The sequence below is a fragment of the Lithobates pipiens genome, unplaced genomic scaffold (genome assembly GCF_037356315.1).
Source record: "Lithobates pipiens isolate NorthernLeopardFrog02 unplaced genomic scaffold, aLitPip1_a1.2 Scaffold_1, whole genome shotgun sequence".
In the NCBI taxonomy this organism is placed as follows: Eukaryota; Metazoa; Chordata; class Amphibia; order Anura; family Ranidae; genus Lithobates; species Lithobates pipiens.
This window is the reverse complement of record NW_027507685.1, coordinates 94,356,207-94,375,647: the sequence shown is the minus strand read 5'-3', so window position 1 is coordinate 94,375,647 and position 19,441 is coordinate 94,356,207. Positions and strand designations below refer to the sequence as shown.

Below are 19,441 nucleotides of genomic sequence, written 5' to 3'. Positions count from 1 at the left end.
TCAAAGTGACTCTTGGTAGGCGCTGGAGCGCCCTGCTGTGAACGATTATATCAAGAATTGTAATTACATGCCATTGTTGAACAGTGGTAGAAAAATTGACCTTTGGTGGTTGTGGTGCTGGTGCCACAACACTATAAGTCTTCACAGTTACTCTGAGTGGGCACAGGAATGGGCCCTCCTGTGAAATATTATATCAAGAATTGTAATTACATGTCCCTGTTAAACAGGGGCAGAAAAATTGGGCCTTAGGCACTGGTGCCACGACACTGCAACCTCTCCCATATACTCTAGTTTTATTGCAGGAATTAGCCCTGCTGCAAAGCATTGCATCAAAAATTGTAATTAAATGCCCCTGTTAAACAGGGGCAGAAAAATTGGGCTGACGGCATCACCCAGAACCAGAAATGTTGTTCCAAAATATCAGCGGAGGAGGAAGAGGATAGACAATCAACATAACAGGACAGTCACTCAGCATCAGCATAGGCAGTCTTGAAGGGATGTGAAATTTCAAAAAAAATTATTCGGTTACATCAGCTTCAGGTGCTTGGTAGCTGTGGGTTATCCAAGACTGATTCATCTTGATGAAGGTCAGTCGATCAACTGATTCGGTGGACGGGCGCACCCTGTGATCGGTAACAAAGCCACCAGCAGCACTGAAGGTGCGTTCCGAAAGAACACTGGATGCAGGACAGGCCAGTAGCTCAATTGCATACTGTGCAAGCTCTGGCCAGTGATCCATCCTCAAGATCCAGTAAGCCAGAGGATTTTCGATGGGAAAAGTGTCCAAGTCTGACCTTGCCCCTAGGTATTCCTGTACCATGTAAATCAGACGCTGGCGATGGTTGCTGGAACCGATCATACCTTGGGGCTGCGGACTAAAAAATTGTCTGAAAGCATCAGTCAGACGGCCACCTTCTCCACCGCTCCTTCTGACCGATGCCTCAGCAACACGTTGTCCAGGACCAGGAGTTTGTAACCTCCCAGTCTCTGGGAACGCTTTGCACAGACCTTTCTGCAAGGCCTCCCGGAGATGTCCCATCCTCTGCTCCCTCTGCGATGGCAAGATAAGGTCGGCAACCTTACCCTTGTACCGTGGATCAAGGAGAGTGGCCAGCCAGTAATGGTCCCTCTCCTTGATCCGAAGAATATGAGGATCCTTCCGCAGGCTTTGCAGGATCAGGGAGGCCCTGCAGCGTAGGTTAGCTGAGGCATTCGGTCCGGAGTCCTCTGGGTCACTAAGGACCACATGATCCGCAGCTACCTCCTCCCAGCCACGTACAAGTCCACGGGTTTCTTGGGACTGTAAATCATCCCTACAAGACTGCTGCTGCTGCTGCTGATGCTGAGTGCCAGCCTCCACCTCCATGCTGACACAATCATCCTCCTCCTCTTCCTCCTCCTCATCCTCTTCCTGTGTGATGGGTGGCACAGCAGGAACACTGCCTGGATAAAGGGGGCCTTGAGAGGCAAGGAAGTCCTCCTCTTCCTGTCTCTGTTCTGCCTCAAGTGCCCTGTCCATTATTCCACGCAGCGTATGCTCCAAGAGGTACAGTGTCACTGATGCATGCACTGTTACTGCTCACCATCCTTGTGGCCTCCTCAAACGGTGACAGGACAGTGCATGTATCCCTGATCATGCCCCACTGGTGTGGTGAGAAAAAACCGAGCTCCACTGACCCTGTCCTGGTGCCGTAGTCGCACAGGTACTCATTGATGGCCCTCTGCTGCATGTGCAGCTGCTGCAGCATGGCCAATGTTGAGTTCCACCTGGTGGGCATGTCACATATAAGGCGGTTCTTGGGCAGGTTCAACTCCTTTTGGATCTCAGCCAGCCGAGCACAGGCATTAAATGATCGGCGGAAATGCACACAGACTTTCCTGGCCTGCTTCAGGACATCCTGTAAGCCCGGGTACCTGCCCAAGAACCTCTGCACCACCAGGTTAAGGATGTGAGCTACACAGGGCACATGGGTCAGTCGTCCCTGTCGGAGGGCGGAGAGGAGGTTGGTGCCATTGTCACAAACCGCCATTCCTGGCTTAAGCTGGTGTGGCGTCAACCACCTCTCGGCCTGCCCCTGCAGAGCTGACAAAACATCCGCCCCAGTGTGGCTCCTGTCCCCCAAACAAACCAGCGCAAGCACGGCATGGCATCGTTTTGCCTGCGTACTTGCGTAGCCCCTGGAACGCCTATGGAGCACCGCTGGTTCTGAGGACAGCGCACTGGAAGAGGCCATGGAGGAAGAAGAAGAAGACCGGGTAGAGGAGAGAGGTGTGTCACAACCAATAGTAGCATTTTGGAGGCGTGGTGGCGGGAACAACCTCCAACACTACTGCACCTTGTCCTGCATCCTTCCCAGCTGCCAGAAGAGTGACCCAATGGGCCGTGAAAGACAGGTAACATCCCTGTCCATGCCTGCTGGACCATGAGTCAGCGGTAATATGCACCTTACCGCTGACTGCCCTGTCCAGCGAGGCTAGGACATTGCCTTCCACATGCCGGTAGAGACCCGGAATCGCCTTCCATGAGAAAACGTGACGTTTGGGGACCTGCCACTGAGGAACCGCACATTATACAAACTCACGGAAGGGGGCCGAGTCTACCAACTGAAAAGGCAGCAGTTGAAGTTCTAGCAATTTAGCCAAGCTAGAATTCAACCGCTGGGCATGTGGATGGCTGGGAGTGAACTTCTTTCGCCGGTCCAGCAGCTGGGGCAGGGACATTTGCCTGCTATAATCGGAAGTGGGTGTACTGCTAGCAGAGTGCCTGGAAGCACTTGGCTGTGACACACCTAATTCTACACCTTCATTCCTCTTAGAGCAGGTTTCAGAGAGGACTGAAGGTCTAGAGGGGTTGGAGATGCCAGCTGATGAGGAGCAAGGAGAGGTCCGCTTTGTTCTTTGGTGTGGGTCTTTGAGGTACGCTTGCCAACGAGCTGCATGGCAGGTCAACATATGTCTGGTCAAGCATGTGGTGCCCAAGCGGCTGATGTTTTGGCCACGCGAGATACGCTTGAGACATAGGTTGCAAATAGCAGCGGTGCGGTCTGATGCACTCTTCTCAAAAAAGGCCCACACCAAAGAACTTTTAGAATAACGCGCAGAGGCAGCGCCCTGCACAGGCGGAGCTCTGCGGTGTGATTCAGTCGGTGTGCTGCCCCTAAGCTGGCCCCCGGAGGGCATCCTGCCTCGTTGGACATGGGCATCCTGCCTCGTTGGACATGTGCCTCCTCCTCCTCCTCCTCTCTCCTACCAGGCACCCACGTGGAGTCAGTGCCCTCATCATTCCCTCCCTCTTCATCGCTGTAGCAAACCTGGCAGTATGCTGCAGCTTGTGGAACATGACTGCCAGATTGCTGTCCTTCTTGAGAATCCCCTCTCTCTGCATTCACGCTACTGCCTTCCTCTAGCTGAGTATCATCATCAGAGCCTACAAAACACTGGGTATCCTCCTGGAGCATGTACCCAACACAGTGCTCAAAGAGTTCAGGAGACTCCTCAGGAGGACGTGGTGGGTCTAGGGAAGGAGTCACTGATGATGACATTGAGACGAGGAAAGACGATGCGTTGGCAGCTGCTTTGCTAGTACCCTGAGACTGGGTGAGAGAGGATGAGGAGGATGAAGAGGGCTTGGTCATCCACTCTACCAAGTCGTTGGCATGTTGCGGCTCAACATATCCAGCTGCCGAAAAGAAGGACAAGCGTGTCCCATGGCCACGTGCTGATGATGACGATGCACCGCGTCCACGACCAGCACTGTTGTCTCTAGACACAGAGCCTGCTTGCCCTCTTTTATCGGCTCGCGCCTGTCTGCCTCTCCTTGCTGGCCTTCCAGACATGGTAATGGCCTGAAGGGAGTTGGGTAACACAGCAATTGGGTAGTGTATATTGTGCTGGAGGCACACAACACCCACTAACTCCTGCAGATGCCTTTATTATAGAACACCAGCAATAAAGGGTAGATAAAGGAGTATACTGTACTGGAGGCACACAACACCCACTAAGCCCTGCAGATGGCTCTATTAGAGAACAGGAATAAAGGGTAGATACAGGTGTACATTGTGCTGGAGGCACACAACACCCACTAACTCCTGCAGATGCCTTTATTATAGTACACCAGCAATAAAGGGTAAATACAGATGTATACTGTGTTGTGCTGGAGGCACACACAAATTCCAATAACTCCTGCAGATGGCTCAAATAGAGAAGTAGGTGGATATAGCGGTGTGTACTGGGTACAGAGCATGCAGACAGCACGCACAAGCTCCTAACACTGACTGCAAGCTCTATTATAAAAGATAGATATATCGCTAACTATACAGGTGAGGTGAATATAGCGGTGTATACTGCGGTCAGGGCATGCAGACAACAACCACTACAGAAGAGCAAGATCAAAAATCGGCCGATAACGATCGGTGTGTACTGTGTTGAAGGTACACAGAACACCCACTAACTGCTTCAGACGCCAACACACTACACAAGGCTGCCGTGCTGACGGCCTTATATAGTGTGGGGCGTGTACTACACAGCCTGAGCTATGATTGGCCACAGGCATCCTGCCTGTGGCCAATCATGGCTCTCCTCGCTGCCCCTTCCCTCATCCCTTGAGGTTTTAGTCCTGTGCTGTGTCACAATATCTCAGTGTGAAGTGCTGCTACTAATGCTGCCCTATTGTTGTGTATAGATGACTCACTTGCCAGACCCTGTGTTTACATGTAAATTACTGGCATTCATATGTAAATGTCGGCGGCCAGCGGTATTGATATGTATATTATGCCCCCTGAGGTCATATCCACAGAAATCTCTACCAACCAACAAGCAAAAAGCATGTGCTGTAACCTCTAGCAACTAATCAGTGAGCCCTAATGTGTTCTGTAACCTCTAGCAACCAGTCAGTGAGCAGTAAATGTACACTGTAACCTCTGGCAACCAATCACAATAGCTGCCTGATGTAATTCAGTAAACTGATTTTGAGTCTAGCTGCTATTTATTGTATGTCTCAGAGCAGGCGGAGAAGGAAACTGCAGGGGGGGGTCAAGAAAAGTTTTGCCCAGGGTCCAATCAATATTAAAGATGGCCCTGCATACAGGGATATACAATGTAATACTGACATATAATCACACACATAGGTTGCACTTGATGGACTTGTGTCTTCTTTAACCACTTGCCGACCGCCGCACGCCGATGTACGTCGGCAGAATGGCACGGGCAGGCATAAGGGCTTACATGTACGTCCTTGCCTGCCCACCGGTCGGGGGCCCGATAGGGCCCCCGCCCGGTGCCTGCGGCGGTCGGTATTCGTTCGGGAGCGATCCCGGACGAGGGGACGGCCATTCATTCATGGCCACCCCCTCTCGATCGCTCCCGGCGAATGAAAATGTCCGGTGACATCACTTCCTCTCCTGTAATGTAAACACAGGAGAGGAAGTGATGTATTCTCTCCTCCGTGTCGGTAGTTTTCGTTCCGGCACCGAGGAGAGAGGTTCGGTGAGTTGCACCAACACACCCCACATACAGTAGAACATGCCAGGCACACTCACACCCCCCCTTTACCCCCGATCACCCCCCAATTACCCCTGCCCCCCCAGTCACAGTGACACCAATTGCTTTTTTTTTTTTTTTTTTTTTTTTTTTTTTGCATTGGTGTCATTTGTGACTGTAGTAACTGTTAGGGCAGTTAGGGTTAGCCCCCTTTAGTTCTAATGTGCCCCCCTAACCCCCCCAATAAAGGTTTAACCCCGTGATCACCCCCCGTCGCCAGTGTCACTAAGGCTGGGTTCACATTGCAGCGGTTTATGAGAACGAATGTGATTCGCACCGCACTGCAGTGCAAATCACATCCGATCTCTGTGCGATTCGAGTTCAGCCATACAGATAGTATGGCTGAATTCGTGTCGCACCCGCCGCAAATTCGCACGGGACCCTTTTTTTGGCCCGCAGCAGAATCGGATCGCATGGGTGTTCACACCATGCGATCCGAGTTTGCAGATCGCACTGCGATATGCGAACTGATCTGGGGGTGTCATTAACATTTCACTGACACTCCCAGCAGTTCGCATAGGGCAGTGTGAACTGCCGCCGGGAGGCATGCGATGCGGGAACCCGCCGCGGATTCATGGCGTTCCCGCATCGGTCCAGTGTGAACCCAGCCTAATAAGCGATAGTTTTTCTGATCGCTGTATTAGTGTCACAGGTGGCGCTTGTTAGGCAGGTAGGTATTTAGGTTCGCCGTAGCTTTTTATAGCGCCAGGGACCCCCATATACTACCGCATAAAGCCCCCTGATTGCCCCCTAGTTAACCCTTTCACCAGTGATCACCATATAACTGTTACAGGTGACGCTGGTTGGTTAGTTATTTTTTTATAGTTTCAGGGCACCCGCCATTTATTACCTAATAAAGGTTTAACCCCCTGATCACCCGGCGGGTGTCATTTGTGACTGTAATAACTGTTAGGGCAGTTAGGGTTAGCCCCCTTTAGTTCTAAGGTACCCCCTAACCCCCCCAATAAAGGTTTAACCCCGTGATCACCCCCCGTCGCCAGTGTCACTAAGGCTGGGTTCACATTGCAGCGGTTTATGAGAACGGATGTGATTCGCACCGCACTGCAGTGCAAATCACATCCGATCTCTGTGCGATTCGAGTTCAGCCATACAGATAGTATGGCTGAATTCGTGTCGCACCCGCCGCAAACTCGCACGGGACCCTTTTTTTGGTCCGCAGCAGAATCGGATCGCATGGGTGTTCACACCATGCGATCCGAGTTTGCAGATCGCACTGCGATATGCAAACTGATCTGGGGGTGTCATTAACATTTCACTGACACTCCCAGCAGTTCGCATAGGGCAGTGTGAACTGCCGCCGGGAGGCATGTGATGCGGGAACCCGCCGCGCATTCGTGGCGTTCCCGCATCGCTCCAGTGTGAACCCAGCCTAATAAGCGATCGTTTTTCTAATCACTGTATTAGTGTCACAGGTGACGCTAGTTAGGCAGGTAGGTATTTAGGTTCGCCGCAGCTTTTTATAGCGCCAGGGACCCCCATATACTACCGCATAAAGCCCCCTGATTGCCCCCTAGTTAACCCTTTCACCAGTGATCACCATATAACTGTTACAGGTGACGCTGGTTGGTTAGTTATTTTTTTTATAGTTTCAGGGCACCCGCCATTTATTACCTAGTCTCACTAGTGTACCCCTAAATTTAGGGGTGTCTACTTTCCAAAATGGGGTCATTTGGGGGGGGTTTGTGCCATCTTGGCATTTTATGGCCTTCAAAACTGTAACGCCCTTAGAAAGCCTGAAGGCGGTGCTTGGATTTCGGGGCCCCGTACGCGGCTAGGCTCCCAAAAAGTCCCACATATGTGGTATCCCCGTACTCAGGAGAAGCAGCAGAATTTATTTTGGGGTGTCATTTCACATATGCCCATGGCATGCGTGAGCAATATATCATTTAGTGACAACTTTGTGGAAAAAATAAATAAATAAAGTTTGCAATTTTCCCGCAACTTGTGGCAAAATATAAAATATTCCATGGACTCAACATGCCTCTCAGCAAATAGCTTGGGGTGTCTACTTTCTAAAATGGGGTCATTTGTGGGGGTTTTGTGCCATCTTGGCATTTTATGGCCTTCAAAACTGTAATAGGTAGTGAGGAGTGAAGTCAAATATTTACGCCCTTAGAAAACCTGAAGGCGGTTCTTGGCTTTCGGGGCCCCGTACGCGGCTAGGCTCCCAAAAAGTCCCACATATGTGGTATCCCCGTACTCAGGAGAAGCAGCAGAATTTATTTTGGGGTGTCATTTCACATATGCCCATAGCATGTGTGAGCAATATATCATTTAGTGACAACTTTGTTAAAAAAAATAAAAAAAAATTAAAGTTTGTAATTTTCCCGCAACTTGTGGCAAAATATAAAATATTCCATGGACTCAAAATGCCTCTCAGCAAATAGCTTGGGGTGTCTACTTTCTAAAATGGGGTCATTTGTGGGGGTTTTGTGCCATCTTGGCATTTTATGGCCTTCAAAACTGTAATAGGTAGTGAGGAGTGAAGTCAAATATTTACGCCCTTAGAAAACCTGAAGGCGGTTCTTGGCTTTCGGGGCCCCGTACGCGGCTAGGCTCCCAAAAAGTCCCACATATGTGGTATCCCCGTACTCAGGAGAAGCAGCAGAATTTATTTTGGGGTGTCATTTCACATATGCCCATAGCATGTGTGAGCAATATATCATTTAGTGACAACTTTGTGTAAAAAAAAAAATATATATATTTTTTTTGTCATTATTCAATCGCTTGAGGCAAAAAAATAAAATATTCAATGGGCTCAACATGCCACTTATCAATTTCCTTAGGGTGTCTACTTTCCAAAATGGGGTCATTTGGGGGGGTTTTGTACTGCCCTGCCATTTTAGCACCTCAAGAAATGAGATAGGCAGTCGTAAACTAAAAGCTGCGTAAATTCCAGAAAACGTACCTTAGTTTGTAGATGTGACAACTTTTGCGCAAACCAATAAATATACAATTATTGACTTTTTTTTTACCAAAGACATGTGGCTGAATACATTTTGGCCTAAATGTATGACTAAAATTGAGTTTATTGGATTTTTCTAATAACAAAAAGTAGAAAATATCATTTTTTTTCAAAATTTGCGGTCTTTTTACGTTTATATCGCAAAAAATAAAAATTGCAGAGGCAATCAAATACCATCAAAAGAAAGCTCTATTTGTGGGAAGAAAAGGACGCAAATTTTGTTTGGGTACAACATTGCATGACCGCGCAATTACCAGTTAAAGCAGCGCAGTGCCAAATTGTAAAAAGACCTCTGGTCATTTACCAGCAAAATGGTCCGGTCTGAAGGTGGTTAAAGCTCACCTACTATGTAATTATGCCCAGTTCTTCTGCATCTGTTTTAATTAATCAACATCACACATGGGGTCTATTTATATAAAAAAATTAAATTCACCATGTGAATGTCCCAGCCACTGCAAATGATCCCTGTGATGTGTCTAATATGTTTTTTTTCCCAGGACCATCAGCTCCATCTAGTGACCATAATGCTGTATTTTCCTCATTGCGGTATTCAGAAAAAGTGCTGATGAGCTTAGGAAACAAACAGACACATTACGGGAGTTATTCGTGAATGCTAATCACATAGCGAATGTATAAAAAGACCCCATGGTGTGCAAAAACATTCCATTTGAACATAACAATTGGTCTGGGGGGCTGGATCGGCAGGTGAATTTACAAATTCAGCCCCCTCACACATGTATTCTTCTTATGCAACAGAAAAAATTTACATTTTAGCTACAGGCCTATAGATTCAGTCTGGGGGAACTGGGATCAGTTTGTGCAAGCCAATCTACCTTACATAGCAGGAAACATCTAACAGGGGCTCTAATTCTTCTCCACTAACTAAAAACTTTAAAAAAAATAATAATAATTTTGGCTTGACGTGTACTTCAATTGTACAATTGCGTACTGTAATTCAACAATATAAGATGTCTTTTTCCAACTGCTGCAAAAATACATACATACCATCTGATTACTACTGGTGTTCCCTTGGTACTTGCTCCACTTTTCTCCATTCAGGCTATAGAAGATAATATATTGGGATATGTACAGGGTAAGGAATTTCTGTCGAGCTCCTTGAGTTTGTATGGCGTGAATCACCATAGGTGCCAGAAGATCCACCTGAAATAATAGACAATGAAACAAAAGTTTTATTTAGCTTCTTATCCTCCATAATTGCATCTACCTGGGGGTTTCCTAAGTCTTCTATGCAGTTTTAGCCCATTTCCATTGGCCATATACAATAATGAAGCCTCAAAGGTCTTGAGATGTTAATTTACCTACAGTAGGATGATCTTCTTCTCCAATGGTCCAATAGGAGCATTACTGGCTAGCACTTTTAGGTGAAACCTTATTTTTGGGCACCTAAGGGCTCCTTTCATAAGGAGTACGTATGTTCAGCATTTATGCACATTTTGTCATGCTTACCTTGCATAGTCCTCTCCTCCCAAGAATTTCCCATTGTCGCTCTGTCTTGGTCTTTCTGAGTAAGGAAGTCTTAGATGGAGATCCACTTTCAAGCGCAACTCCATACTCTAATCTCCTTCCCTGAGGATCTCCCATTAAGACCTTTATTGTAGCATGGTATCCTTTTTTTTGGTATATATCTTTTTCTGATTTCTTCTAGTGTATCTGGGTATAAAAGTATTGGCTGGAGATCTGCTTTAAAGCCCAATCCCAGGCTTCATGTTCCTCCCCTGAGGAATCCCCCCCATTAAGGCCTCTGACGGTATGGTATACTTTTTTATTTTAGATGTACCTTTTCCTGATGTTTTCTAGCCCATCGGGCCGGGAAGTCTTGGCTAGAGATCCACTATAAAGCCCAACCCCAGGCTTCATGTCCCTCCCCTGAGGAATTCCCCCCGTTAAGGCCTCTATGACATTATGGTATCCTTTTTTATTTTATATGCACCCTTTTCTGATGTCTTCTAGCCCATCTGGGCCTGGAAGTCTTGGCTGGAGAACCACGTTGAAGCCCAAGTCCAGGCTGCATGCTCCTCCCCTGAGGACCCCCCTTTAAAGCTTCTATGACAGTATAGTATATTTTTTTAATGTTATATGTAGCATTTCCTGATGGTGAGCACCGGGGAGGGGAGAACAGGGGGAGGAGAGCACTGGGGGGAGTGGAGAGCACTTGGGGGGGGGAGCACTGGGGGGAATGGAGAGCACTGGGGGGGAGAGCACTGGGGGGAGTGGAGAGCACTGGGGTGGAGAGCACTGGGGGGAGAACAGGGGGGAGAGAGCACTGGGGGGTGGGGGTGAAGAGCACTGGGGGGGAGCACTGGGGTGGTGGCTAGAGAAGGATGGGGAGAACTGGAGAGCAGGTTGGGGGGCAGAAAGAACAGGGGTGGAGAGAACTGTGGGGGGGAGAACAGGGGGGAGAAGAGCACTGGGGGGCAGGGGTGAAGAGCACTGGGAGGGTGAAGAGCACGGGGGGTGAAGAGCACTGGGGGGAGTGGATAGCACTGGGATGGTGGCTAGAGAAGGATGGGGAGAACTGGAGAGGAGGTTGGGGGGGCAGAAAGAACAGGGGTGGAGAGAACTGTGGGGGGGGGGGGGCTGGAGAGTGTGATGGGGAGGAAAGCACTGGGGGGCAGGGAGAACGAGGTGAACTGGGGGGAGGCAGTAAAAGAAGTTGGATAGGAGGATCAGTAAGGGGGCTGCATATAGAGGAAATGAGCCTTCTATATTCCTCCATGCAGCAGCTGAATACTTGATTCTCCTCCTCTCCCTCCTGCAAGCATTCAGCGACTGCATGCAGGAATATAGAAGGCTCATTTCTTGTATATGCAGCCCCCCTGCTGATCCTCCTATCCAGGCACACACGGCGGGCTGTACAGGCGGCATCTCCTCCTCTTGAACACAGTGCTGGCTGGCTCTGTGTTCGGCGGCTGCTCTGTAACATGGCCCGCCCCCCCCAGACCAGCTCGTGTGATAGAGGGAACGTTGATTCTATCTACTATCACACGAGCTGGTCTGGGGGAGGGGGGCGGAGCCGTGTTACAGAGCAGCTGCCGAACACAGAGCCAGCCAGCGCTGTGATTCGCAGTAGAGAGCAACAATGCAGCCGCAACTAAAAGTGGCCCCAGGGCAGGCGGCCTGCCGGGAAATCGCCTGGTATGCCGGTAGGCCAGTCCGGCCCTGGACAGAAGGTCTCACCCAGGGATTAGAGGAGCCCCAGTTGGGTTGCCACCTCATCCCTTTAAAACTGAACACATACAGGGCCTTGAAAAAGTATTCATACCCCTTGAAATTTTCCACATTTTGTCATGTTACAACCAATAACGTAATTGTATTTTATTGGGATTTTATGTGATAGACCAACACAAAATGTCACATAATTGTGAAGTGGAAGGAAAATGATAAATGGTTTTCAAACATTTTTACAAATAAATATGTGAAAAGTGTGGGGGTGCATTTGTATTCAGCCCCCCTGAGCCAATACTGTGTAGAACCCCCGTTCACTGCAATTACAGCTGCAAGTCTTTTTGGGGATGTCTCTACCAGCTTTGCACATCTAGAGAGGGACATTTTTGCCAATTCTTCTTTGCAAAATAGCTCAAGCTCTGTCAGATTGGATGGAGAGTGTCTGAACAGAAATTTTCTGCCACAGATTCTTAATGTGATTTAGGTCTGGACTTTGACTGGACCATTCTAACAGATGAATATGCTTTGATCTAAACCAGGGATCCTCAAACTACGTCCCTCCAGCTGTTGTGAAACTACACATCCCATGAGGCATTGTAAAACTCTGACATTCACAGACATGACTAGTCATGATGGGAATTGTAGTTCCTGAACAACTGGAGGGTCGTAGTTTGAAGACCCATGATCTAAACCATTCCATTGTAGCTCTGGCTGTATGTTTAGGGTCGTTGTCCTGCTGGAAGGTGAACCTCCACCCCAGTCTCAAATCTTTTGCAGACTTTTTTTTTTTTTTTAAATATATTCTTTATTTTTCTTTTTAACAATTTATACATATACATTTGTAAAATTAATAAAGGGAAACGATAATACAATTTATCACACAGTTTCCTCGCTTCCCTCTTCTTACAAAATACAATACAACCCTTTAGATACCTTCATCTATCTAATGGTCTGTGCCTCCACTCTTGAGTGATTTCCCTATACGTGAATATCCTATCCCCTTTAATCACCTCTCCTAGTGTTATTTCCTCTCTCTTTGCCCATCTGCTATAATAAAGCCGCTCCTCCTTCCCTGGCAAAAAGTATTTTGTATCTAATAGTGACATTAATGGGGAATTACATGTCCAATTATGTGTCTTGTTTATTTTATCCCATATTTTAAGTGTATGTCTTGTTATTATGCTAGTGCTTACTCCTAGGTTCTGCGAATGAGATGGTATCCAAATCATTTTTGCTAATTCCGTCCCACTTAGTCTAGTTTCCAACTCCGCCCAACTCTTCTCCTTCAAATTATGCAGCCACTCTGCTACCCTAGATATCACTATTGCTTCATAGTATTTTTTAAAATCTGGCATTGCTACTCCTCCTCTTTCCTTTTCCTTTACTAGGACCTTATACGCAATGCGCGTTTTCTTTGGGGACCACATAAATGACAGGACCAGAGATTCTAATTTTCTGAAAAAGCTCCCCGGGAGTGAAATGGGAATCATTTGAAATGTGTAGAGTACCATAGGTAATATAAACATTTTTATTACGTTTATTCTACCCATCCAAGATACTGCTTTGTACTTCATACTTTTCATTTGCATTTTAATTTTATTTAGCAGGGGCATATAGTTAGCTTCGTATAAATTAGCCCTTTGTGCCGTTAATTTTATCCCTAAGTAGCTCAATTCCCCTCTACACCACTTAAAAGGTAGGCTGGCGGAGAGATCTCTCTGCTCTGGTTGGGGCAAGTTCAAGTTTAATATTTCTGTCTTAGACAGGTTGATTTTAAAATTTGAGAGTCGTCCATATTGTTCCAATTCTTTAAGTGCCGATGGGATTGATGTTCTAGGGTTTGTAATATATAGCAACAAATTGTCGGCAAATGCAGATACCTTATATTCTCTACCACCCACCCCGATTCCCCGTAAATCCTGATTCCCTCGAATCACTGCTAACAGCGGCTCCAAGGTAATCACAAATAGAATCGGGGATAGGGGGCATCCCTGTCTCGTCCCGTTGAACAATTCAAGGGGGCGAGACAGGGATCCGTTCACTCTAATCCTGGCTGTCGGCCTGGTATACAATGCCTTTACCCATCTCATCATTCTCTCACCCAGTCCCATATATTTTAAGGTCTCATTTATAAACTCCCAGTCTACTCTATCAAAAGCCTTCTCAGCATCTACAGATAAGAGCAGAGTAGGAGTCTTCCTTCTAATTGCTTCTTGTATCAGAATGATTGACTTCAAAGAATTGTACCTCCCCTCCCGTCCCCGAACAAATCCCACCTGATCGGTTTGGACCCAATCAGGGAGGAGTGTTTTCAGTCGCTCGGCCAGTATTTTCGCGTAGATCTTCACGTCCGTATTCAATAATGATATCGGCCTGTAACTCTCCAGGGCTGCCGAATCCTTGCCCTCCTTCAGGATCAATGCGATGTGGGCGAGAAGGGCCTCTTCTCGAAAGTCCCCCCCATCCCCCACCTCATTGAAATATTCACAGAGCTTTGGTGCTAAAAAACTTCAAAATTTTTTATAATATAAGATGGAGTAGCCATCTGGTCCTGGACTTCCCCCCAGGGCTATATCTTTAATTACTCTCTCTACTTCCCTAACTGAAATAGGGATCTCCAATTCATTCATCTCATCACACGTACCTTTTGGGAAGTCGAGCTTCTCAAGATATTCCCAAATGGCTCCTTTCCTTTTCCCCCTGTCCTCCCTTCTTGCACCTATATTGTATAAGGCGCTATAATACACGTGGAAGTTCTCTGCGATGTCGGGGGTTGCAAACTTCATCTCCCCCTTTTATCCCTAATCTTTGGTATATAGGTCCTGTTTTTCTGTTCCTTTACTCTTCTTGCCAACCACTTACTTGACTTATTCCCCCACAGATGTCTTTCCTTATTTATTTTATAAAAAGCTGTTCTCCTCTCTTGCTCTAGGAACTCTTCTAACTCCCTTTTTTTTTCTTGCAATTTCTGTGTCTCCTGAAGCCCTCTAGGTCTGGTCATTTGCTCTAATTCCTCAATCTTAGTGTATAATTGAACCTTCTCTTTCTCCCTTTCTTTCTTTTTCCCTGTTCCAATCCCTATCAGGATCCCTCTAATGACAACATTGTGTGTCTCCCAGATAGTAGCCTTTGAGCATTCCCCTGTGTCATTGACCTCGTAAAAATGCCTCAATTCCTGTAAAATTTTTGTGCTTACGTCCTGTTCTTGAATGAGAGAATCATTCAGTTTCCAGGCTCTTCCTGTCCCCATATGGCCCTGTATTTCGAATTTAGTTTTTATAGGAGCGTGGTCGGACAAAGTGATGGGTTTAATTTCTGATTTTTTCAAGTTGGCCACTAATTGTTGTCCAATAAATATATAATCCAATCTAGTAAAGGTTTTATGAGCTGAGGAGAAGTGAGTGTAGTCCCGTTCTCTCTGGTGGCTGATCCTCCATGAATCATGTAACTGGGCACTGGTCAAAGCTTTATTTACTCTTCTATATCTATGTTCCGCTACACGTGTACCACCCCCTGAGGTATCCATCTTGGGGTCTAGACACCAGTTCAAATCTCCTGCTAGAATCACTGTACCTGCTCTAAACTCTTCCAATTTACTTAGCACTCTCATTAAGAATTTGTCTGGATTTCTATTTGGCGCGTACACATTTACAATAGTACATTGCATCTCCCCCAGTTTACCCTTTAAAAATAGATATCTCCCCTCTGGGTCAGCCAAACGTTCATCGATTTCAAACCTTAATGATCTATCAAAGCCGATAGCTACTCCTCTTGAGTGAGCTGAAGGTGTATCCCCATAGAACCAAACTGGGAATTGAGATGATGTCAATTTGATCCCTGAGTTATTAGTGATGTATGTTTCTTGAAGGCAGATTACATTTCCCCCCATAAATTGGAGTTCTTTATTAATTTTATACCTTTTTTCCTTAGTATTTAAGCCTCTCACATTATATGTTATCACATTAATGACTACCATTTACTACTATTTTGTTAGTCTGCCAGTCGGCGAACGCTGACCCAGAGGGAACTTTTTCTTGGGGACAGAGAGGACGGGAAAAACCATAACAATCCCCCAAAAAAAACACCCAAATTGCTCCCTCCCCCCTTCTTTCCAACTCTGCATCTGCAGCAGTTGGTCGGGGTCTCTCCCCCATTTTTTTTTGGGGGGATATATGGGCCGGACTTTTATCTCTTTGATAATGTCTACTCTCCATATTTACCCCGGGGGTTCACACCTGGGGCGACTTGCAGGCGGCGGCACCCTCCTCCCTTCCCCCCCTCCCCACCCCCTGTTTCCCCGGACCCATCTACACCTCATCTTAACTGCTCCCTGTTTCTATTTACTCTTTCCCTTTCGTTTATCTCTACACTTCTCCCTCTCTGCCATCTTAACTTCCTTTGGGGGGGCCTTACTTCAATTTCTTCCTGCCAGCCTGGCAGCGGGGGGGGGGGGGGGGGGAGTTATCTCCAGGCACTTACAGAACCCTCTCAAATCTTCAGGGAAGCGCAGAACCGCGGATCGACCATCTCTTCTCCCCCTCAAGCACGCTGGGAAACCCCACTGGTAGGGGACTCCCGAGGCATTTATACATTCCGTTAAGGGGTTTAGTAGTCTCCTTCTCCTCAGTGTTTCAGGGGCTAAGTCTGAAAAGACCCGCAGCTCTGCGCCCTCAAAGGGGATCTCCGTCAGTGCCCTTAATTTCTCCATTATTTGCCCTTTCTCTTCTGCATAGTGAAACCTTACTATCACATCTCGTGGGGTGTCCCCCCTTGCTACCCCGCGAGCTGCAGTCCTATGGACTCTATCTACCTTTAGGATTTCAGTGGGCTCCCTTTGTAATATCGGGTTGAAGACCTGCTGCACTATTTTGCCCAACTCTGCGCTACCATACTTTTCCGGGAGACCTTTAATGCAAACGTTCTTCCTCCTACTCCTATTCTCCTGATCTTCTAATTTGTAAAGGAGGGACCTATTTGCTCTCTGGAGACTCTGCACTTGTTCTGTTATCTCATCCATCCTTAGCTCCTGGCTATCCATTCTTTCCTCGATCTCCTCCACCCTCTCCAATACCCATCCAATATCTGCGCGAACTCCTGCTATTTCTATCTTTAGTGCCGCCTCCATTTTTGCAAACATTTCCCCCAGCATCTCCTTTATAGGAGAGGATTCTTCTGGGGGAGCCGGTCGCAAAATCCCTTCCTCGCACACAGATTCTCCTGTTACTCTCCCAGCCTCCCTATCCTGTTGACCTTTAGCTGTGCTTTGTGGTGTGGGGCTTATCTCTTTACTCCCCCCCGTTTTTAAACCGTTTGCTTTCCCCCCTTTACCTTCCTCCACTATCTTCTGTCTACTCAAACCTGACCTCCGTCCTACTCCTTGTCTAGGACTTTCTTGCCCCTCCTCTATCGTACTGGTGTTGGTGATGTTGCTTGCCATGTATCTCTGGATCCCTCCTGGACTAGATACGGGTGGGACATTTTTACCTGATTTTACCTTCCCCTTCATTCCTTCTCCCTACTATAAAAGGAAAGGGGACCACACGGGCACCTCCACCGATTCACTTTATCGCACTTTTGGACCCACACAACGGTCCTCCTGTGGTTCGTTCTAAATCTAATACGGTTCACGCTTCCACACCCAATGTCACTAGATCACTCTCTACTGTGGCCACTTCACATGTTTCTTCATTTCGTGCACCAGGCACTTTGGCACCTTGTCTTCCTCCACTTTCCTCATCTTCAGTACGTAGGGTAAGGGAACCCACCTTTTCTACCATGTTTCCATTGAGTTCTCAGTCTATTGATCCACGTATTGCACCGATTTCTTTGGTGAACACTCCAGATCCAAAATCGAATCTAACTCCGTCTCTGCCACCCAAGGAGTCTCAGGCCTAGATGTGATAAATCTCTCCTCCGTATCACTTACGAAGGAGCAGATCTATGTACTCAAACTGGGCCTGACTTTTTGTCCTTCAACCAATTTGGACAAATTTCAATTTGACAGTACGCGAAGGCCATGAATTCAGAAGATACAGTCAATCCACTTGTTGGTAATATTTTTTCCAGATTGGATGAGCAAGATCACCACATGGATCAGTTTGCCTTGGCGTACAAATGCTCCTGAATCACACGGCTCACCTGGAATCCCCCACTGTGGCTGCTCCGGTACAACCTGAGTCGCAGGCCATCCCTGCTGCTGCACCAATCTCTGTGCAGGCACCCGCCTTGAGTATTACCTCTATAAGAGGTATGTCTGGTTCTGCTCCGCTTCCCCAGTGATTTGGGGGTGATCCAGTTCAATGCAGAGGGTTTCTCAATCAGGTTGAGATATACTTTGAAATGCTGCCCCAGGCGTTTCCCACGGACAGAAGCAAAGTAGGTTTCGTGATATCTTTGCTTTCTGAGAGAGCCTTAGCCTGGGCCAACCCTCTATGGGAGACGCAAAAACTTGTTGTCTTGAGTTACCCTCAGTTTGTGGCATCCTTTAAAAGGGTTTTTGACGTTCCCGCACGCTCCGCTTCTGTTGCCAAGTGCCTCATGTCCATCAAACAGAGTACAAGAACTGTTGCCGACTATGCCATTGAATTCCGTACTCTGGCAGCAGAGGTTGCTTGGAACAATGAGGCCCTCGTGGCTGCTTTTTCTCATGGTCTCTCGGATTCCATCAAGGATGAGATAGCAGCCCGAGATATACCCACTGAGCTGGAGAGCTTGATCTCATCCTCATTGACTCATTCTATTCCCGGAGAGTCTGGTTCCCCAGTCCTTCTCCCTTCCACTGCTCCTGCCTCCAACCGCCGGACCGCTCCAGCCGCCCAGACCGCGCCAATCCCCTCTGGGCCCCCCTCTCCCAGCAGCGGATCCAGGTAGACTCTCGTCGGCTTCCTATGGCTTCCGCTCGGGGGAGTTTTGCGTCCCAGGATACACTGCTGATGGGTCCTTCCGGGTGCCTCAGTGTAAGCGTCGGACACGCTCACTGCGCTTCCCGCAGCTCATCATGAGGCGTGCTCTCACTCGGGGATTCCTGGAGGCTTGGATGTCGGGAAGCCTCCCTCCGCACCCGCCTACCTCACGCTGGAAGGAGCTACGCCATCTCATCCCTGGTTGCTTGTTCTTGCTTCATGGAGCCTCCTTCCCACAGACTTTAATGCCACGTACACAGGAGCGGATTTTCCATCAGAAAAATCTTGGATGGTTTTTCCGATGGAATTCCGCTCAAGCTTGGCTGGCATACACATGGTCACACAAAAGTTGTCTGAACTTTCGACCATCAAGAAAGCAGTGATGTACAACACTACCATGAGCTAAGAAAATTAAGTTCAATGCTTCCGAGCATGCGTAGGAATTTTGCGTGTTGGAATTGCTACAGACGATTGGAATTTCCAATAGGAACTTTTTCAAACCGAAAAATTGAGAACATGCTCTCAGTCTTTAGCTGGCGGAAATTCGGCCGATGGAGCATACAAATGGTCGCATTTTCCAAGCAAAAGCTCTCGTCGGTCTTTTACTGGCGGAATTTCCGATCGTGTGCATGGGGCATAACAGGTTTTCTTCTAAGATTGCCCTATATTTGGCTCCATCCATCTTCCCATCAACTCTGACAAGATTTCCTGTCCTTGCTGAAGGAAAGTATCCCATAACATGATGTTGACAACACCATGTCTCACAGTTGGAATAGTGGGTTCAGGGTGAGTGTTAGTTTTCCGCCACACGTAGCGCTTTGCTTTTAGG

General features: G+C 47.6%; 1 protein-coding gene across 1 annotated transcript in view; it reads right to left on the bottom strand.

Moving 5' to 3' along the window:
* Positions 1-19,441, bottom strand: part of F8 (coagulation factor VIII) — a 278,437-nt gene that overhangs the window by 115,036 nt on the left and 143,960 nt on the right. The window contains exon 22 of the mRNA XM_077465186.1: positions 9,530-9,685. Coding sequence (XP_077321312.1) covers positions 9,530-9,685 — 156 coding nt within the window. The remainder of the gene's footprint in view (positions 1-9,529; positions 9,686-19,441) is intronic.